Source organism: Grus americana, chromosome 12 (genome assembly GCF_028858705.1).
Source record: "Grus americana isolate bGruAme1 chromosome 12, bGruAme1.mat, whole genome shotgun sequence".
Taxonomy (NCBI): domain Eukaryota; kingdom Metazoa; phylum Chordata; class Aves; order Gruiformes; family Gruidae; genus Grus; species Grus americana.
Window position 1 is genome coordinate 5,109,630 of NC_072863.1, and position 23,540 is coordinate 5,133,169.

At 35.5% G+C, this 23,540-nt stretch overlaps 1 protein-coding gene across 2 annotated transcripts in view; it reads left to right on the top strand.

The window, feature by feature from the left end:
* Positions 1-23,540, top strand: part of PCDH11X (protocadherin 11 X-linked) — a 511,064-nt gene that overhangs the window by 56,665 nt on the left and 430,859 nt on the right. For both annotated transcript variants that reach the window (XM_054839633.1, XM_054839635.1), the window contains exon 3: positions 22,089-22,136. In XM_054839633.1, coding sequence (XP_054695608.1) covers positions 22,089-22,136 — 48 coding nt within the window. The remainder of the gene's footprint in view (positions 1-22,088; positions 22,137-23,540) is intronic.

The following is a 23,540-nucleotide window of genomic DNA, read 5'->3' on the forward strand; positions in this document are numbered from 1 at the left end:
GAATTATTTAAAAGTAGTGATGCTTTAACACTACATGAAGTTAGTTAGTTAGTTATTTTTCCATAGAAAAGAGGAAAGAGTCATGCAAGGCATCTTGCTGTTACCCAAAGAAATTGTTGTGCATAGTATTATAAAAGATCGTGTTTCGCTGCTGAGATGCCCAAAGCTGACAATGGATAGGATGACATTAAGGGTTCAGATGGCAAACGGTAAACAATGTTTACTCTGAACAAGGCTAGGGATGGAGAATTTAATTAGATATTATTTAAAAATAAAAGAAAAAGCATTCAGAAAGAGAAATCTCTCCATGTCTAGATTGGGCAGAAAGATGGCATAACACTGATAGGAAGTGGTAGAAGAGGCAGCAGCTAAGACACGTAGTGAAGTAGTTCAGAGAAGGAAATGGCCAGATGGAATAACAATGATTTTGTCTCAGTTGACATAACTACTTAAAGTATAAACTGGAAATAACAGGGAAAAAGAGACATGGGCATTCATAAACAGAAGTAATGTGTTAAAACAGCAGTATGCAAGAGCAAATTTTAAACTGAAATGTTAATAAGCAGTGATTTCTGATTAGGGATGAATCTACAAACACTACTGTTGTGGTTTAACCCCAGTAGGCAGCTAAGCTTACAGATCTTTGTTCACCTCTTCAGGGCGTTCACATTGCTTACATAATGATATAAAATGTACATTGTGTCTGGCGATACCACCACAGTGTTAAAAATACAGGCTGTTGTTGATTACACTATTTCAGCACATTTACATTTGAGTTCAAGGCAAGCTAATGTGTAGTATAACCTGTTTAATACACTTAGAATATACAGATGACACAGGCCTCCGTTTTGACTATGAAGATTGTAGTGTGAAGCATTTCTTTAATCTCTTGGATGTTAAAAAGGGGGAGCTGTTTCAGAGCAGGTTTTGAATAGAATTCCAGCTTGGAGCACTGTAATGGAGAGTCACATGCGTACTTCCAAAAGGATTCATGTAAGTGCATGTTTTAATTTTTTTTTTATTTGTTCCTTAGCATTTCTTGTCAGCTAGGCCTACCACATACACTAGATGTTGCATAGGCACAACAATACCCAGTTAGCAGTGGACTGGAGTGAAAGGATAGCTCTGCTCTTGCAGGAGCAGAGCATTTTCTTCTGTGAGATAATCCTGTGTGCTAATAGGTTGTTGCTTTAATCTGCCGCAGTTTGGGGGAAATTAAATTGATGTAACTGTTATAGTTCCATTACTCTTACCTGTTACAGTAATTTTCCTGTATTTACTTATCATCAGAAGCAGCTGGTGCATTCCTTCTAGAATAATATAACAATCTTTTTGTAGCTGTCAGTTCATACCTCTGTAATCTGACAAAATAGATTCTTACTCAGTCTCACAACACATCAGTCTTGCCTCTGATGAGGAGAGTTACCTCTTGCTACTGTAGATCATCGCTTGTGATGTCTTTCAATAGGAGCTTTCCCCTTCTTTCTGATACAGTTCATCTATTCAGTGTCCTGTGGAAGATGGAGATCACAAATCTCCATCATATTTCAAGTCTGCTCTTGCAACTAGGTTATTTCTGAGCTTCAGAGTAGTTCTGGATCAAGTAACTAATGTTGCTGTTTGTGAAAATAAAGAATGGAAGGAGATGTATTTTATGTAAAATTAAAGCTAGGAAGGTAGTTAAATCAAAATTATAGAGTGAGACTAGATTTGTAGTTAAATCAGAACCAGAAAGCCAGATTAATTAAATCATTGTTGGTATCGTAAACAGTGGTACAAATTTAGTAGTCAAAAGCACTAACAGTGGAGGAGGACTAACAAAACTTTTCCATGACCTGTTTGTGTTTTAATGTTGCACCAGTACTGAGTGGTTCAGTACATAGAGAGAAAGGAAGAAGGCATGGTTAATGTCCCTGCAAATGCAGTGCAGTGACACAGACTTACATTTTTATTAACGCAGGTGTTCATCATATCATCTTCACTGGGCAAGGATCAGCTGCTTGAATCTCTCATTTCTGTCCTTTTTTATGCATTCATTCCTTTAAGTAGAAGCTGAAGCAGCAATCCTCACTTGTACTGTCAACCCATGTTTGGATGAGGGATCATCCCACAGCTAATCATATTGAAATTAATGTGGATGATTCTTCAGTGTAGGCTTCAGTAGCATGAGAGGACAATGAAGTGGTATATTGGCCCTTTAAATAGGATACAGAAAGCCTGGGTGGTTATCATCAACATCTGCCTTCTGTGAAAAAGCTGCCAAGATAGAGCTTTTTCTACATGTAAACAGACATTTATTAATATTGTCAGGTATTAGTGAATATTGCAGTTAGACACTAATAAGGTTAGGTAAATTCTACCTTCATTACTCTTCTGTTATCAAAAATCCTTTGTAAATTTATTGTAACCCACTAGTAGCAAAGTATTTTTGCACTTCCTAATTTTTTTTTTATTAGCAACACTTTCTAGTAATTGTTTAAGGGACATACAGCTGAATTGTAAAAGATGGCTATTCCAGGTCCCAAGAATTTTCATTTTACAGACTTATATATACTCAGGAAAATGCATGATTCAGATTGGAAACTTCTTGACTTCCTGATAAGACGATGACAACTTTTCAGCATTTATTTCTTGTCATTGGAGAATGGCTAGTTGATCAGTGATATTTCAAGATTCACTCACAATAAAACAAAAATCAATTACATGCATATTGATGTCCAAGGTAACAATAGTATTTAGGTATTTCAACCTAAAACTGAGAAATAAAGGTTTTGTTCAAAGAAGTCATAGATTTGACAGTGCTTATATACAAGGTGAAAATAAGATGCATGTTAAAAAAGCATTTGAATGTTGGGGGTTTTGTTTGTTGGTTTTGGTTTGGTTTTTTTTTCCCCTCCCTCTGACATGTAGCTTAGACTAAGATTTTGAGTTTCTGCTTGAATGGGGGGTGGCAGTGGCTTGTTTTACTTACTTCACAGTCCCTTAGTGGAATTAGCATAGGGATTTCATTCAGCATAACTTTGCAGGGCAAGTTAACTTCCGTCTTCATTGTATTGGCTCATACAGATTATACTTCACATATTTGTGGAACAGTACTTCTTTCCCATTTCATGTGCCAGCATAGATGGGGAACGTAATAGATTTAGGGAGCTCAAAAATAGATACAGGATTTTTTTTTTTTCCTCTGGAGTTGCACTCCAGTCAAGCTCTAAGGTGACCCTCTAGTATCTGTAATTTAATAAATATGGAGAGTTGGACATGTTGTCTTTCTAAGGTAACTTTTAGCTGTCCTTTAGAAGAGAGCAATTTTCTAGGACAGGCTGTCTTTTGAATGATGCCGAGTACTTTTTTTCATAAGTCCACAGTGGCAGTGGGGAATAGGTCAGACCTGAAGCATCTTTCCCTTGCTCTGTTACTGCTAGAAGATCAGTGTATTTGTTTGATGTTATAACATAGGTTCAGGTTTTTTCACATGGATGTTTCCCTCTCCTTGTCTTTTCCACTGAGATATGGATAATTACCATCTGAAGTGACAAAAATTTCAGCAGTCCCTTGAAGACTTAAAAATACTACTTGATAGGATGGCTAACTGAACAAATAGATGTTGTTCATAAAACTTATGTTATTTCCTTTAATATACATTTGTAGAGGTTGAAATGTCATTGCAGATTTCTTTTAAGTCTTGATGCACCTACCTTCCAAGTAATTTAGGATTTTTTATTCTGTTTGTTTTATTCTGCTCCTGAAGTGGTAATGTGCTGCACAACAGGGCTAGACTTGAAAGTTCATCTTAGCTATAGGGGAGTTCTAAGTGTTAGTAAAAAGGCTCAATTCTACGAGAGATTGAGCCTCACAGAGTCTAAAGCTATTCACAAATACATAACGCTTCCCACTGATTATGTGGTTTAGTTAACATTGTCCTTCGTACTGTTGTGTCAAGTTTGAGATGCTGACTCTGTAAAGCTCTGATTGGGGAAAGAGCCTTTTTGTTCCAGAAACCTGAGATCATTTGGCTTCAAGTGAAGTAATAACTTTGATACAACGGTTTTAGAGTTAGCTTCATAATTAAGTGTCCTTTACTCTCTAAATCAGTTATTGGAAAAGTAAACATATATAGTTAATGACTTTCCTTTCACTCGGGCTTTTGTCTGATAGGTACAATTAGGCCTGATAATAGCTTTGTTTCTGAACTTGTTTTATGCAACACCCCCCCCCACCCCCCTGGATTTCTGTCTTGTTTTTACATGTATACCAAACTAACTTACCCTGCACAACTTTTATTTACCCCAGTACCTTCCTGTAAAAGAAACCTATAGTGAGCCTGTCCAACGAAGATTCAGGTTTGCACAGCAAGTATTTGATAAATGCTTTAAAGAACAAATCAAATGACTTAGGACAGGATATATTTAGGTAACCCCTTATGTTCTTGAGAGAAGAGAAGGAAAAACCTGTTAGTACTGCAAATTATAAAAGTTCTTAATACTAAATAAATCCTAATATCAAAGATGTGCAGAATTTTCTTGTTACCAGTTTCTTTGTGGTATAAAAGATACGTTGAAGTAACGAGGAGTAGTTCAAATAGAATGGAATAGAGAACTTACCCAGCTTTTAGTTTAGGTGAAAAATAATTAGCTCCCTGCCATCATTTCTCTTGTCTAGGTCAGGTAGTTTTGGGTTTTTTAATAACATGACATAGGTGATATAAGCTATAAAATGAGATGCAGAAACTTGAGGGATGCTTATGAGTGTTAACTGACATCCTAAAATCTTGAAAAGCTCCCTTGCAAATACATGAAGGGGACAAATAATTTTCATTTTGATCTTATTTTTTCTTAGTAATTACAGGAGAATTTGGAAGGTGGGCTGAGGGAGAAAATACAAATATTTGTAGGTAGAATTCTTATCCCTTACATTTGTCATTATCCTTGAACATCTAGTGAAATATATTTGCTTCTCCCTGTTTTCCAATTACTTAACTTTAGGGACATAAGGAATTTAAAACAACCCTCTCTTCTCTTTACATAGCTCCCTTACCTCGAAATCTTTTTACATCATCTTTGTATCGTAAGACAATTTTCATTGTTTTTATGATGTAGTACAACATCTACCTTCTTACAAAGTCCCACTCCCGCCTTTACCCATTTTTCTTACTATCTGAAATATCAAAGTATATAATCCTTATGAAAGGGTTTTGTAGTAGAACAAAAATATTGCTTAGTAGTAATTTGTCTGGAGACATCGGGACAGATAAATGGTCATCTATGAACATTGTTTTGAAAAAGTCACCAGGTCTGATTTTTAAAGGGGAAAATACCTGATCTGCATTCTTACAGCTGTGAATTAGTGTCTCTAAGTAGATCAAACTCTACTACTGACTGGTGGTAGTGAGTCAAGAGTCAAGGTAATTGCTTCTTGTTGGTTGATACAAGGCTCCTTTAGGGTGGTTTATGGCATTGTTACTGTAAAACTGTCAGGTTCCATTATCCTGACATCCCTTTGGGGGATTGACTGAAGACTGGAGGAGAAAGTCTTGCTTCCAGGCATGGTAAGTTCAGTGAGTTAGGGTGAGGGACAAGTTGGTGTATCTTTCTGCATTCAAGGCTCTGATTTTCACACTAGCTGTCATAAAACAATAATGTATAACTTAGCATGTCTCTGTGTGGGAAGGATGATAGACTCGAGCTGGAAGGCACAAATCTGTCAAATGGAGATCTTCACTTCATCTATCTTATATGAATATTATCTTTTGCTGATGTCCAGACAGATCAGTGTGCTAGTTAACATAGATGTGGTGATGCTTTCTGAGCATAATAGACTAAGGATTTGTTTACGTAGTTCTCTTGAAACCAATTATAGGCAACACTTAGAAATTAATATTTTCCCAAAATACATTGGGTAAAAACTTCAGTTTCATTTATATGGAAAGAAGTCACCAATTACACAATCAATAATGCTTTCAACAGTAAACCATAATAAAAGCAGTAACAAAACCTCCGTGTATCTCAATAAAATTATAGTTTGGTTTGCATATATGCATGATATTGGAACTGCAAATGTGCAGTGGCAAGCAAAGTTACAAAAAGTGTGTCGTATTCTTAAGCAGTTACGTTGAAGTATCCTCATGTGAATGGTGAATTTTTACGCTTACTATACAATGGCAATGTAATGCACCTCAGAGGAAAAATTATAGAAGAATATTACATATCAAGTTCAAAATCAGTGACCTTGTATTTCATGTTCAACAGACTTTTCCAAACTTGACTTAATTTTGGTTTTTATGAATACTTTAAAAATCTTTACAAGTTGCCAAAATTTCTAATGTCAGCAATATCTGAATTGACTACAGGTGTAAAACATATGGCAGAAATAGTGTTTTCCGTATGTCATTTGTGTGTTACAAGTTTTAACTGAACTTTCTGAAGGTTTTGAAGATTTCACATAAGTAATAGTATACTGAATGCTTCTTTTTGCCCTTTTCTGTAGGTTTAGATCCTGGTGATGGTTACCTGGAAGATAGGGGGTTTTTTAATGTGCTTACCTGGTTTTGGATAGCTACATCTTATGAGGTACTTGGAGGAAAGAAACAAATCAGTGTTACTACCTCTGGCTTAAGAGAATTTGAGACTTGTGAGGGTTTATGAAGCATGTGAATGTAGACAGTTAAAAGTACTTCAAAAAGTGCTGAAGAATCATTGAAGATGAGATTTATTTTTTCTCCCCACCAGTTAATTGCAAAAATTGTTGGCTAAACATTTCATAAGTGCAAGCAAAAATAAAAATCTCTAGGAAGATCTCTCTGAAAGTTAAAACTGAAACCATGATTGAGTTTTACTGGTCACTTGGTCAAGACTTCATTTGATTTCAGTAGAAGCTGCCTTGAGTCTTTAACTTTTCCTTGTGTTATGCTTGCCATAAAGTTGTCCTCAGTTTCAGAGGGTAAGAAATTATTATTTTTATTTGATGTGACTTTCTCTATTTTTTTTTTTTCTTTCTACAAGATGCTGGCAGGAAAACAAGTTTATCGATACAGAGTATGCTGCTGTTACAGTTGCATGTAGATTTCTTGTGTATGTCACTACTTGGAAAATTAATTTGAGTTAGGAAAGCAGAAATGTGCACTGTATCTCAACATATTTCACATTCTTACTGGGGGCTATATTTAAAAATATATGTAAGTAAAAAAAAATTCTAAATTGAAATTTTAATTTTTACAGCTATTGTTAGCTTTCTTTGTGATAGTCTAACATTGAAATTCTGTCTTTGAAAAATCAATACCTTCACAGTCTGAAATGAAATAAATTTATCTGCACTTTTGAGGAGTAAATGCTTTTATCAATTATAAAAGCAGCTCCTGATCATTGTTTAACCCATATACAGTTTTTAAAATCAGAACAATTTTGAAAACTGTATATAGAAATGAACCCTAAATTTTCCACCGAAGTACTCAGGTGAAGAAGACAACATCACTGTGTGCTTTCCTAATGTCTTAGGAAGCTCTTGATGCCTTACAGTGCAATGAAAAGTGCAAGCATAGAGAAGAGTGAGGAATTCAGCAGATCTTTGCTAAGTTTTCATGACTTGATGATTTTCAGACAACTTGCAAAAATTTCAGGCGCCTCAGATTTCATCACATGTTCCCTACTTTAGGGAAGTAAAAAAAAAAAAAAACAATGGCAAATGGGAACAAGGTAGCAGTTGTTTGCTCACTTGTAAATGCGGAGCTTTACCACAGTAAGTTGTTCACATTTTTTTAAAATGGTGACAGATTTATGTTGTGCCACAGTGGGTTACTGTGTTTTTCACTGGTAAGTCTGGGAATCCCCATGCAGTCATCAATGGCTGCTTCGTAAGTGTCTGTCTTTCCTGCTGCCTTTACAGTAGGTTCTTAAAGAGATAACTGCTTAATACATTGTTCCTGGAGCAGTATTTATAACTGTTTTATTGATAGCTGTTTGTTGTCAATTTTTTTTATATTTTTTTTTTAAGCTACCAAATACAGCTAACAGGACACATACTGATCTTGCAGCCATCCAGCGAGTGGCGTATAAGCCTGTTCTTGACTGTGATAAGTCACCTGATTTCTTTGTGTGCTGTTGAAAATTCATCTGTCCTACCTGCTTTGCTTACATTAGGTCCTCCCAAAATACTACAGATTGAGTATGGCCTCCAGTTTTCCAGCTGTTACCTTTCCCCAAATCTGATAGGTGAGAATAGTGCTAACAAATTACCTCTTCTGGGAACTTTTTCTCAGATGCAGTAGAAGACATAACTGTGGCTTAGACTATATATATATATATTTTTAACAGTTTTATATATGGGACACCTTTTATTCTGGCAGGTTGCTAACAATGCACTTAAGACATTATACTGCACACACAATCTTTACTACTGTCTCAAAATCTACAATATTTTAAAGACCTGATATTCTGTACGTCACAAAGGAAAGAGGTAGGAGCCTTTTCAAAATACCCTGAGAGTTTACTGCCATTATGCTGGTACATTATTTTTATATATTCAGAGTTAGTATCTATGAATAAAGATGGTTTTCTTTGGCCCCTGTTTTATTTTTAAAGGATGACCTGACATAGCTTTCTGAATTTCAGACCATTTATTTATTAATTATGTTAGTGAAACTGATTTTGGTTTCCTGCTTGATGTAGTAGTCATCACCGATGTATCCAACAGGATTTTTTAACTAAAAAAATTACCAAAAAAATGAAAAGTTTGTCACTAAACTCATTTATTACTAAATAAGAACCTTGTTACTAAAGGCAGCAAGACCTATCACCATCCAAGCATGAAACGTATTATGTTTAAAGACCATTGTTTTTTTTCACCAAATTAAAAATAATGATGGCAATTTCTAGAAGAAAATTAACTAAATGTACTCTCTACTGCTGCATGGAATGTAAAAATTCTTTGGATCCATAACAATTCTAGTTTCAGAATAATTTTGTGAGGATTTTTTCTGCTTCTTTTAGTTATTGAAATGGATGCGGCAGTAAAAGTTTTACTTGTATTTTGGATGTATATCATGAGAAACCTTGAATTAGGTTTCCAGCAGACTGCATGCAAATTCTAAAATTATTCCTATTATTAAAAATTCCAATTTATTCATGAATAGTTCTTTCACATATAAATATGAGACAACCAAAAAAATACTACTATTTTCAAAATGTTCAGTGGGACAAAGGAAAAATAAAGGTGCATGACAATATTCACAAGACTTTCAGATTTTTCTTTTGATCAACTCACTTTTATATGACCTCTGTTTTTGGGAGGGATGAAGATTTCCAATTTTTAAGATATGTTTTGACAATAGGAGAGGTAGTTTCAGTTTTTCCTGGTTTTAGTTGTCATAAAATACACAAAATACCAAAGAAGCTTTTACAATAATGATGTGTTCTTGATTTTAATTTTGCTTTTAGCTTTCTACTGTTGGATGTTAGTGATAGCGATTTAAAGAATCCTGTCTGTTTCTCCTCCAAATACACTGTATGTAATACTTTTCTTCCCTTCAAGAGGAAGTACAGGGAGGACAAAAATGTAAGTCCAAAATTATATTCTTTTAGCTACCAAAGAATACATTTAAATCGAGTGTCAACCATGGATCGTGGCACTTGACTGCATTAGTGTGGTTATTTTTATTCCTGAAAGAAAGGTTTATTACAAAGTAATTTATATTCCCTAGCCCAGAAATATAATTGGTCTGAACACTGAAGTCCCATAGAGCTTTTGAAGCTGGGACATGTAGCAAAGAGCATTTCAGACAATTTTAAAGAAACAAAAAGAAACATTGGTGAAAGGAATGAATTCTGAGTCATCAGCTGTCAGTATTGAAATACATTTTTCTCACATTGTGCTATAATTGCTGGCTCTATTAATGTGATGTGTATTATTGCTTTGGTTATTGCTGATGTTCCAAAGTCAAATAATTGTAATTTTTTTCTCTTTGCTTTATCAAGCAAATTGACGTTTTTTGAGGGGTTTTTTTCTCTCTTTCTTTTGAGTCAGGATGTTCCTCTGTGCTTTTCAGAATGGGATATTTTATGGCTTTTTCACTCTGAGATTACTTTTTACTCTTCACTTTAACCCCAGCCGTATAATTATCATCCTCATTGCCATTAGGGACTCTTCAAACCTATTCATTGTAGCACATTTAAAAGTATAAACAAAGTAGTAGCTTCTATTTTGTTGCCCATCGTGTTTCCCATGTAACCTCAAAAATAGTGTTCTGGCAGTTATATATTAGTATTTTCCATTGGTGAATTGACCTTTGTCTGGAAAGCCAACACAAAGTGTGAATACCATAATTTGAAAGTCAGTCTTACAAATAGACAGTAAAAGATTGATAGAACTTTCCTGCTTTCTATCGTGTTGCACTTTTTATTGTTTCACATAAATGAAATATTCATCTAAGATGAATATCCAGGATACTTACTATGCTTGTAAAATATCAGAACATGAATCAGTTCCTTCCAGTTTACAGATTACCTAGTTCTCTGTAAGATATTACATTAATTTTATAATTTTTTTTAACTTCTGAAGTAGTCCAATAGTTGTCACTTACTCATAAAAATTGTCATTTGAATAATTTAAACCTTCAACTGCCAGCATCATCCAGAGTTCTTGGCAATTAAGTTGAATGCCTAACTGGACTTTTGTCAAAGTTAAAGAAAAAAAAATAATGTTACTGTGTGTTTTAATGTCTGCTTCTGATGTTGTTGGGTTTTTAATATTCAGATTTTGAAGTGCATTGTGTTAAGACTTTATGACCTTTGCTGTACACCTTCCCATAGGAATCTTAGCTGGACTTTTGTCTTTTCAATCTTTCCTTGTCTCAGTTTTCAAACTCTCAAATAGTTACCTCTGCCAGCCCAATTATTTCTGCTAAGTACTAAACAATGACAGCAATAGACAGCATGGACAGCAATAGAATCTTTTTTGCTTCTGTGGTCGTTTTTGCTTTCAAGGCTACTTGTGCGGGTGGGGTCCTAGAAGGCAAAAGTGTGTGTATTTCAATAATAATGAAGGGAAAAATAAACATAAATTGTTCAAAGAGTCTGAATTAAAAAATAGAAAGGACACAAACCATTCCAATGATCTTTCTTCTAGTACTGTTACATATGAGTGGCAGGATGATTATTTATGACTTCTAGAAAAGATCAGTTTTATCATCATTTTTTCTACTAACTTCTGCAGAGAATAGATGAGCAATTTGAAGAAAAGTGGTTTTTTTGTTATTTAGAGCAGTGCTGCATGACAAATAGTGGTCTCTGCTTTCAAGGCTGTTTTCTGAAAGGGTACAATTGACTTGAAATCTGGTTCTCATTTTGTAATGCTACCTAAACCAGTAGTATTTGTGCTTTTGTGTTGTTTTCTGTAACATATATTCTGTACTCTGATGTGATCTTTGAGGATCACTGAACTGTGAGATTTGGGTCATTGTGGTTTTGATACTGGCCTACAGAGTAGTTGTGAATGAGTCACTTCTGCTTTCTGTGCCTCAGTTTCCTTACAGCTAAGTGATGTGAATTATGCCAACTAAACCTGAGAATGGCCTTGGTGGATGAAAATGAGTTTCATCTGATCTTGTATCCTGTCTCTAACACTTAGTATCAGATACTTAGGAGAGACCGTAAGAACAGCACTAACCTATTTTCCCAAGGTGTTCCTGAGCCTCCACCAATTTGAGGCTCACAGATTTCTTGTTCAGAAGTGGTGGTTCTGATAGTCTTACCTGGATTTTTTTTTCATGTGTGCAGTTTCTCCAGTTGGGGTTTGAACCTATTTTGTAAAAATTGTTAAATGGTAAAATTTGAGCATTTGGAATATGGGTGAAGTTTTAGAAACATCATGTGACCAGCACTTATTTTAGCTTCTGCTTGCATCAGTCCACTGATGACATTCTTTTACTATGAAAACAGCCCTGTCTTTGAAATGTGTTTTTCATTCAGTGGTGAGGGAATTAAACTTTATTATTTTACTTAAAAATGTATATAGGTTTTCATAGGCTCATGGAGGATCAGAAACTGTGCAAATACATTTTTCACAAATAGGCATGCCCATTGTATTATATTAAGTAGAAATAAAATTAATTTGGTTCATATTTGAAATGTATATGTCCTTGAGCTAGGATAAGAAGTAAAGGCCAGAGATGTAAGCAGAATTTATTCTGCTACCCAGTGGCAGAAAACTTCGTATTACTGAAGGAATAAGGTTTTCTCCTATGTTTTCCTATGTTAAGGAACTGGAAGAACAGTCAAGGTTCTTTTAAGAAGTAAATTTACCTTTATGGAATTAAAACCTTGGGGTTTCAGATGCTTCCCTATTAATGACTACCTTTGATAACAACTTTAAAATTATTTGATGTATGACCATATAATTCAGCGTTCCGTTTGGTTTAAAATCTCAGTCCCTGGCTTGAAACCTTTCACAGTAAGTAGTGTGTGTGTGTGTAGAAATCATATCTAATGTTCATAGGGCTAGAAGAAGTAGTAAAACCACTAGTCTCCTTACTGCTGTTGTAATGTTTAGATAATATTAGAAGAGTTGTTGTAAACAGGAGTAAAGTCTTTCAGAAATTATTTTGTATATTGGTTTGAAGTTCAGCCACGTATTTGTCACAGCATAGCATATGCTACAGGCTAGTGAGTTTCATGAGCAAGGTAACAAAGAGAATTGCTTTTTGTTACTCATTGCCTCTAAGAAAGGCCTGACTAATTTAAGTTATGCACTGGATTTTTTTTTTTCCTCTCATGTTTTGTTTTTTCTTTGTATACTAATGGGTGGAACAAGTTTATCCATCAGAAGAGATTTTAAGGTAGTAACTTACACTGTGATGATCAGGAATTTCTAACGTGGTTTGCATTGAAATATAAAGTATCACTATAAATCAAAACATACAAGCTTATGCTATAGTGCTGTGTACTACCTGGCTCTGAAATCACTGAAAACTAAAGAGATATGTTAATATGCATATTACTGGAATGATTGGTTGGCTTTTCCTGCTGGGCAGCTGTTGGAACTAATCAGATTGTGTCTAAGAACATAATAAGGAAAAACTTTGATAATGCTTAGCCCTCTTGGAAGCTCTGTTGTTTCAGCTGTCATACTCACTTTCACTAATTTAGTCTAGGTTTGCTGTTTTGTTAGAAGCCATAATGCTGAATTTTAAAACAGAGTTCATTTAATTTTACAATGCGTTCTTCCACATAGATCCACAGTGGGTCTCTTCTTACGGTAACAATAAAGTAAATTGAGAGTGGAAGTAGACTTTTGACTCTGTAGGTAGAATGCATAACAAATTTAGCAACTAGTTTTATAGCATCACTTTAGGATCTTGAGATAGTGCTCTAAATTGTGAATCACCGTAACAACTGAAAACTATTCTGTTGTAGTAAGCAGTCCTGCAGATTTCTATGAACAAATTGACTCAACCCTTTCCTGGAGAGTACTTGTTTTGTCTTATTTCAGTGTCTGTGAAGTTGATGTCTATTGACAGATGTAGTAATTGGTAGAATGTCCTAGGCATGTTTTAAAAATAGTGATGTACCTAACAAAAATCTTGAATTTAAAATCAACTGTTCATTTAACTCACTGCTTCATAAACGTAAATTGAATTCTTGTTCATAGCTTAATACCTTAATATGCAAGAATCCTAACAGTACATTAAACCTTTAAAAATAAAGAAATAGAAATTAAGTGTAAAAATCAAGGTATAGGCTAAGTCTTTCTGTCTAAGTTAAAAATTGTAAGGAGTGTTTAAGCTACATTGTTGAAGTGTGTTTCATTTCCCATGCTGATGGTCAGTTTCCAAGTTGGTGGATATAAGTTAACATGTTTTTATTGGATTTTAGGTAGATTTATTTTAATAGTTTTGGTTTGGTAGATTCCGTTGTTTTTAGAATATGAAGGCTAAACTTCGCATTGAATTATTCAGAGCATGTTATCATCCCCAGAGGGTGCTTTACTTACAACCTTTTTCCTAATTCTAACCTGTATGTAGCTGAGAGATGCTGTCTTATCAAGTGTCTCAAAGCAAGATTAATTCCACGGGCGTTGTGATGGTTCTTTAACCTGAGGTTATTATCATAGCGGGGTAGTTATGAAGAATCTAGGGAAATTTCTCAGTTCTTGTTTGCCACACTGACAAGGTTTGGTGGTTGAAACCAGCCCAAAAGCTGTTGATATTATCCACTAAGGAAGAGGCCACAGGTCTGATTTCTCTGTGCATGTTACAAAGTTTTATTGTGCCACAAACAGTATATGTACTGTTATTTGGAAACATCTGTTTAAGGACAGTGATTGAATTAACCTCAGGAAAGAACTTTGAGTAAATCAAGGCCTGGGAAAGCTTGCTTTTTCTCTGACTTGGATTACACGAGTCATTACTGGGCAGAAGTGGCTTCAACTATCTTTGCTTAATTTGCTTTTTTTGGAATAGTACAGTTTGTGTGAGGTCAGTCATATTGCTAAATAACACTTCAGCTCTTTTGTTTATTCTGGTGTTAGCTTTCCTGTGGAGATGCAGCCCATCATTCACTTTATAACTAAAATTAACCACTCTATGCAGTTTTTCAGAGTTTTTCTTGTCTCAGAGAATAGATAGTTCACAATTTATTGGAAGATACATGTTACCTGGTGGGACTAATTTAGATCTTTGCAACAGGAGATGGATATTATATTTACCTTCTGAAGCTGCTGTGCTTCATTCTTAAATGTTGGCTTATTGTGTTCTATGGTTCTATGTTTTGTGTGTCATTCCGTCGTGTCGTCCCCCCCCGCCCCCCCATTATTTCCTGTTGGAGGAAAAACCTCTGCCCATTAGCCAAAATTTGTAGTGTATATTCAAGATTGAACTGCTGCTAGACAATGTAAACAGTGAAGAAAAACTGAGCAGAAAAGCTGGAATGGAATGATGAGTGTTTGGTGTTTTCCCCCGTATACATGCCATTCTAATATTATTAATTTTATTATCTTTCTTGCAAATCAATTGTATCAATTTCATCACTGATTTTAAGTCTGAGAAATAGCAGAAGTGTAGTCAATTAGAGTAAAATTGGAATTTTATTTTTATTTTTAGAAAGGAATATATTCTTGAGTACTTCTAGAAGTATGTATAAATATGCTTTTAAGGGTTTTTTATCCAAAAAACTCAGAGGGAAGTTCTTTTTAGGAATATAACTTGCTAACTAGAAAGTCATGACAGTTTATATACTAGAACTTTCAATACACACAGGTAGCACGAGATTTCTTTTCACAATTGACTTCCAGAGTTGCGCTACTGCCTTACAGTAAGGAAATGTTTCTTCCTTTTTATCTTGCTTTTCTTCTACTGATTCAGATACATAGGAGTCCATAACACTGGAGGAGAAAGAAGACACATTGTCTTCCTGATAAATCCAGCACCAGAAAACACATTTTTGGTTTATCCTCTACATTCCCTGATCAACATGGTGAAAAGACTTTTATTTAATGAGTTTTAGAATTCAGTCTCTCTGGAACTATATTTAGTACTTACTGTCACTCTGTATGTCTTCTCAGCAATGGTGTCTGATTTATTACTCTGAAATTGCAGTATTATTTATTATCTTTGAATGTGTAGTGAAGTGGCATCTTGCACTTACATACATCACGTATTTTACAGTTTAATATGGTAGTTCCACTGTTATTTTCTCAGAATAATATAAAAAGGATAAGTTTTCATTATTTGGAAAAGCATAGCTTTGTTTCTTTCAAAAGCAAAAATGATCCCGTGGTAGGTAAATGTCCCACAGAAACTTTCTCTTCTTCTGAGTTTTACAAAACCCTGCAAAGAGTGGAGGCCTTGAGAAGGGCTTACTATCATATTCATTTCAACAGTATTTGCAACAGGCCTACAATTCCTAAAGCCTGTTTGTTAAAGCTGGGGGAAGTGTACTCAGAAAGAAAGAAGTGAACTCCATTATATTAGTTTTTTCTCATTCTGTTATATTTTTGCTCACATGAATTATGAATTTTCTGCATTAAGGTTGTGTATTTTTTAATGTAAAATTTTATAAAGCAGTGATACACACACATTAACGTGTGGTGTCTGCATGTGAGTGAATGTCCTTGTGATGTAAATCCAGAAAACATACTGTCTTATTCGTTTATTTTCTTTGTGTTTCTGGATGCTAAGATCCCCGAAGAGAAGGGGGATGTGTGTGTGAGATTCTCATGCCATTCAGATGAAAGTTTTGTCAACGTTTTTTCCTGAAAGTGTAAGCATAAAGGGAAGATACAGTGGTTTTGCTCACAGCTGAACTTTAGTTTAAAAGGGTGTCAGATCAAATAAGATAATCTTGCTAAATAACTTCTTGGGAAACTACAGCATCAGAGGTTAGGATGTGGATTTGTCTTAATGAAGATGCAATGCCATCTATTTAAAGAAATCATGCACCTTAGCTGAAATGTTCCGTGTGTAAGAGGGAATGAGATAGTAACAATACATTAATTTAATGAAAGTTAGTTTGCAAATATTTGTATTCCATTTTAACAAACGACAAAGGTCTTCTATTTTATTTTTTGTTTTTCCATTTGTTATGAGCCGAATCCATACATGTCCACCACCTCCAGTTCACGCTGAAATTACTGGAAGCTGAGGATATTGGACAGTCTGCTTTAGGGTAAAGGAATGTTCAGAAATGTCTCAGTTGTTTCTATTTTCTTTAATACAAGTGGCTGTCAGTTTTAATCTCCTTCTGCCTGAAAGTACTGATCTGGTTATAGAGCAGGTAGCGAATAGGAGGGCATTACAGGTTCACACTGCTCCAACACCGTCAGCATTCATCTGAGAGCTCTAAAATGTGTGATTAGGAGCCTAAGATACCTTGTTTGGCTGTTGAAGCGAAATGAGGTTGTGATTTAGGAGCTGTTCTGAACAGCAATACAGAACTGTTAGCTGTTACCTCCAAAAGCAGAGTGATGCATTAGAGAATTAAATCACTAAAACATCTGCTCATTTATTTCTCTTTTTAGAGATATTCCGTTCTGTTCCTGTTGCTGTTCTCACCTAGGAAATTGAGAAAATACATAATTGTCACACGTATACAATGCAAATATAAAAATTCACTGGTTGAATATATTGTTGCCTAATATAAATCCAAATTTTTTTTCCTTCATTACATATCTATAGCGTGACTCTGAAGATAGAGAACATACTGAAGGACACGTCAGGTATCTGGAGCTTTATCTAGTTGTAGAAACATGGGAATTCAGAGCAAAGCTCAAACATATTTAATACCTTAATCTGAACACCTCCAGGTGTGTTGAAAATGTTTCCTGTTCAATAGAATGTCTGTGAATATTTCTGAACAACTATAGTAGAGGAGATTAAGAGGGGAGGTTACTTTCCTAATTGCCTTACCTGCAGCTATTGACCTTTCTTCTTTTGGGAAGAGTGTCTCTAAATGAAAGAACTTTAAACAAAATTCTAAAGTTTAGTTTCTAAAGTTTAAAGTTCTGAATTTTAGTTTAAAACATGATTGGTAATTCAGAAATGGTTGGCTCTTTCAGACAAGCTACAAACCTTAGACAACTGATAAAATGTCTCTGTTCTTCAATTTCCCATCATTAGATAGTGGTACAACTATTTCTATAGCAGGAGTATTGTGAAGATAAATGCCTAAAGTTTTCTGGTGCAGCTGCAAATTTTGTTGAAATACATAATTGAATGTCTAGAGTACATTGTACAAAACTATTCAAGTGACAGCCTGGTTCCTGCTGCCATGTTTTGTAAGCAATTATCTTGTTAATTTTATATCATGTTAATGCAGTAATGTGGATACGCCATTATCCTATCCTAGTTTGTAGAGGCATGTGAAATGTATTTTTATTTAAAAAAATATTTTTGGGGGGGAAAGGTTTTGTGTTTTGTTTTTTAAAATTGTAATCCATGGTTCAAAAGAGAAGTTAGACTTCCTAGGAAAATAAATAAATAAATAAAAAGTTGAAACATCATTTCATAGACCAGAGATATAATATGGGAAGAGAATTACTCATGAAACCTGATGCACTCTTGAAAATGTTATTAGGGCCTAATTTCAGCAGAGGGCAGTTAAGTAGTATGTGTATTTCTACTTTCCTGCTCTCCACGTTCTCTCACCTTGTAAAGTTTGTAGATTAAAAATATTAACCCATTTTGGGGATGGAGATTCAGGCTTGCTCTAGAGTGTAGGCTGGAGAAATTAGGGCAGCAAAGAAAATATATTAAAAATGTAGTATTCATTATCACTAATTGTTTCTCCTTAATGAAGGTGAACGTGATCTCATAAATACATTCTGAGAATCGGACGCCAAGAATTGAGGAGGATGCAAAAATATTCCATCTTAGAAAAAAAATATGTGTGTTGGGTTTGCGTGGCAAGGTTTTGGTGGCGGAGGGGCTACAGGGGTGGCTTCTGTGAGAAGTTGCTGGAAGCTCCCCCTGTGTGTGATAGAGCCAATGCCAGCCGGCTCTAAGACGGGCCCGCCGCTGGCCAAGGCCAAGCCAATCAGCGCCTCTGTGATAACATATTTAAGAAGGAAAAAAACAAGTTAGAGAGAGCTTTTGCAGCCGGAGAGAGGAGTGAGAAGATGTAAGAAACTCTGCAGACACCAAGGCCAGTGCAGAAGGAGGGGGAGGAGGTGCTCCAGGCGCCGGAGCAGAGATCCCCCTGCAGCCCGTGGTGAAGATCATGGTGAAGCAGGCTGTCCCCTGCAGCCCATGGAGGAGGGATGAGGGGGTGTAGAGATTCCACCTGCAGCCCGTGGAGGACCCCATGCCGGAGCAGGTGGAGACACCTGAAGGAGGCCGTGACCCCATGGGAAGCCCGCGCTGGAGCAAGTTCCTGGCAGGACCTGTGGACCTGTGGAGAGAGGAGCCCACGCCAGAGCAGGTTTGCTGGCAGGACTTGTGACCCCGGGGGGGACCCCACGCTGGAGCAGTCTGCACCCTGTGGGAGAGACTCACGTTGGAGAAGTTTATGAAGGACTGTCTCCCATGAGAGGGACTCCATGCTGGAGCAGGGAAACGATGAGAGGAGTCCTCCCCCGAGGATGAAGAAGCGGCAGAAACAACATGTGATGAACTGACTGTAACCCCCATTCCCCGTCCCCCTGTGCCGCTGAGGGGGGAGGAGGTTGAAGCTGGGAGTGAAGTTGAGCCCGGGAAGATGGGAGGGGTGGGGGGAGGTGTTCTAAGATCTGATTTTATTTCTCGTTCCTCTACTCTGTTTTGCTTAGTAATAAATTAGATGAATTTCCTCTCTAAGTTCAGTCTGTTTTGCTCGTGATGATAATTAGTGAGTGATCTTTCCCTATCCTTATCTCGACCCACAAGCTTTTCATTACACTTTTTCTCCCCTGTTTGGTGAGTGAGGGGAGTGATAGAGCGGCTCTGGTGGGCACCTGGCCCCCAGCCATGGTCAACCCACCACAATATGTCTATCTAATATCTATCTTACAAAATAAAGTTGGCAATATTCAGAATATGACAAGATTGGAAGGAAATCTTTGCAGAAAGGAACAAATCAGCCGAAAGGATTAAGGAGATTCAGGTGATATAATTGTTAGAACTGTTTCAGTCTTTTGCAGTAACATTAAATTCGGATTTCCAAGGAAGTAATTTCATGTTTAGGTATACCTCCTAGCCTTTTTTCTTCTTCTTCAGAAAATCAGTATTAATTGAATTGATTGTCTGCTGCTTCATTCTATATTATACTGTTCCTTTCCAGCATGAAATGGTTTATTATTATCCTTACACTCTATTGATCTCATCTATAGTATTTTGCTTTCTGTACACTTCATAGGACAAGTAAGGTGTTGTGTGTGGTGGTATACATGGAGAAGAAATCTTTGGCAGGGCTTTACATTTATAGAAGCTCTTTTATAATTGGAGGTGGAAAAATAGCAAGTTATGATATAGACATGGCTAATAAATTATATCCTTAACTTTTATGTACACATGGAGCTAATTAGGATTCTGAATGCACAAAATTCTCTTTAGGTTCATGCATGATTGGAAGCTTCCAAGTCCTACTTTGACTGTGGATTTGAACCTGTAAGTTCAGTTTATTCAGAGCTAAGCTTTGGCTTGCTTCAGTGGAAACCATGTGAACTAGTGTGTGATACTGACAGAAAACCATAAAATGAACAAAACTCATGGGAATCTTGGCCTACAAATTAAAAGATTGTAGTTGTTTTGACAAAGAGCTAGTGTTTCAAATACGTAAACAATTTTGCATCTGATGATAAAAATGTCTTACCTTTGTAATTTTATTTTCTCCTTTGAGGTACTGTCACTCAGTTCATAAGGTAACTTGGTATTAATGACACATATTTCAAGTAACTTTGAGTTGTAAGCTGTGCAATGTGATGAGGGTAGTGACTGTGCAGTCTTTAAACAGGACAGCTGTGCAACAAATTTTAATCTTCTTGAATGCATGAACACATAAATTGCAGACTGTGTAAGTAATAGCAGACAAGGGACCTTTAGTAGAGCTACAACACTTATGATATTATAGATCTGAGTGTAGTAATATGCTCCTATTATAGGAACTTATATCCGTTACTGCCTATCATGTAGAATATTTTAGTTTTAAGGCTTTAGCTTTGCTTTGGGAGTTCACATTTTTCACATCCAACATATCACCTTTGAAAGAAAAATGCAAGTTTAATTTTCAACTTTTATTAAAAATGCTATCCACTGTATAACTGTTGTCCAGTTTTCTGCACTAGGAATTGAAATTATGCTACTCTTTGCTAATACAACACTACAGTTATAGAGCAGTGTTGTATGTCTTGACAGAAATAGACAAAGAAACGGTGGCTGGGACCTGTCTTTTAATTTTGCAGGAGACCTGCAAAAGTTTTCTGTGTTGCTACATCTGAAATAACTAGCAGTTAGCAAACGTGCATTATTTTCTGGACTGTGAAAAGATTTTAGAGTCCTTTGGACACAACATTGCATTTCAGCCAAAGGTTTCATTATGAAGTAATTAATGAATTACTGAATTACTTTCTCATGGGAAGCTGATCTTTTTATCTTCCTTTTTTCTTTTTTTCCTCTTTTAAACATTTTGTTCATTTTATTTCCCAGTATTGCTGTATTTGGTCTGCTGGAATTTAGTCACTCTAAATCTGCTTATTTTAAATTTCAGGCAGAGTAAGATTTTTAGAAATAATAGAACTAGCTGATTGTTGACGTGTAATAAGTGTGCACTTCTAGCTTGTTGCAATATTCATTGAAATGAGTTACTGTAGAACATTAGTAAAAGTTTATTATGTGTGTCATCTAGCCCTTGACTTTTTAGTTCAACTGAATCTTAAACAAGACATACATCCTGTAATGTGTTTGTCATTTACAGTGCATGAAGATAAGTATTGATAATAAGTATAGGGCAAACTTGTAGACACAAAACAATGAGCTGTCTTTGCTTGTGTGTCTTTCTCTAAAGGTTGAGAATACTTTTCTTGAATGAAGATTGGGGACAGTGTTGAACTATTATTTGTCAGTTAACAATGTATAGTTATAATATAAAATTATATAATTTGTACTGTTTTAAGAAATAGTCACTAATAGACTGACTTAATTTCAGAGTACTTTGTATCACAAGCAGTCATTTAGATATGGTTATTTAGCACAATATTCTTTCCCTTCCCTATTTCTTTGAGAAATTACTACAATTTATCAACTTACTGGTCTGCAAGTGTAAGGTCATAAGATGTTCTGAACGCAGCAGACCATGCCACTGTTACAAGCATTAACCAGAAGGTGGTGTTTCTTCCCATTCCTCCCAACAGTGAAGCCCACATTACAATTTGTGGCCTGAAAGAACGTTTATTACAATGTCCAGGTAGTCAATACCCCATGGACTTAACAAAAGACTGTGGTACTGCAATATGTATGTCTAGAGGCAAGTTATATGTAGACTATAGGTGCACTTTATCGCATGCAGTCCTGTCCATAATACAAGAGGCTCTTCTAACTTATCACATGAAGTGTCCATGTGTCATTGTTTATGTATTAATCTACCTAAATGTTACAATTTTAAAAAAACTCTCTGATTTTTTTATTTACATGACAGCCCAAAACAGCTCCGAAAAGGACATTTGGATCCATTACAAACGATCAGGTAAATATATGGTAGAGAGTGTTCAACGAGAATACCAGTTTCATTATTTCAGAGACTGTTGTGTTCATGAATCCACTGAAAAGGATGTTATGAAAATTGAATAAGGTAACAGAGGTGCTTATTGCCCTGATAAAGGATCTTGTGATCAGGGCCAGAGCCTCTTACAGCTAATCCTGTCTCTGAGATGGGCATAACCTTGTTTTGCCTCAAATAGTTAGGTTACATTGCTTAAACTGTCTTTTTAAATTAAAAAAAAGTTAACCTTTTTTATTTCTCACTCCCATCCTTCTGTAGTGGTGCAGATAAAAATGTAGCAGATTATTTTTACCAGTCAGTCATTTTAATGGTGAAAGGTACTATATAAATGTTAATTATGCTTTTCCTATGGACTCATACCCTTTCAAGTGTGAATGAAACCTTCAGATCACTGGGATAATGTGGTGACTGAGGTACAGCTCATTCCAAATAACAATCTGACCCTAATGGAAATTTTCACTTCACTGAGGTTTTAATGATGATAGAGCCATTACTTCAACATGAAGAATTTAATCCTGAAGGGTTTTCTTCATGTTTCTCTCAGGATTTTTAACCCTCAGTTTCTTTGCTCATAAGGGAGAGAATGACATATTTTTAATCTTAAAAAATATGTTTCTTTAATGTTTCATCATTTTTTGGAGTGGTTAGAATGGGAGAACTGTCCGTTCTTAGAAAATGCATTTGTTACAATGCAGCATAATGTCACACCTAACCTCACCCCTTAAATCAAGCAAGCTTGTTTCACATTGTTTAGGAGAATGTATAATTTTCTGTAATTCTTTTTTTTTTTTTTGGTAGATTAAAAAGATGTATAAACCTGTAATGAATAGCAAGAAGTACTCTTGGATAATATTTTTCCATAGAAAATTACTCAAGTGTTAATAATTAACTTGGAAGAGATCTTTGCATTCTTTTCTGTTTCTGCAGTAGTTTACTACTAGTGATGGGGAACTGAAGCTGTATTTTATATCAAACTCTTATGCTGTAATGAAAAATACCTTTCTCATACTTGATAGTTAAAGAAAAGCAGAATTGGGTATGCATATGTATAGCTGCATGTATTCAAAGTCTATATGAAGTGTTTGTTGTAGTTGTGGGATCTAATGACAGAATAATCAGTGCCCATCTGTCAACTTGTGTACAAATAAAGACAGAAAAGATAGCTGACAGGTTTTTCTCCTCTAGCTTCTGTTACTTTTTTCTGGAAATCTATGTTAAAGCATAGAATATATAATTCATCATTTCTCAGTAATTATGAAATTTATTGCGAATAACTGCTAGCCAGATTGAAGATGAAGAGGAAACTCTCATTCTGCCTTCACAAAGAGATCAGCATAGAATTACCATGCTAAAATTTAACCTAATTGG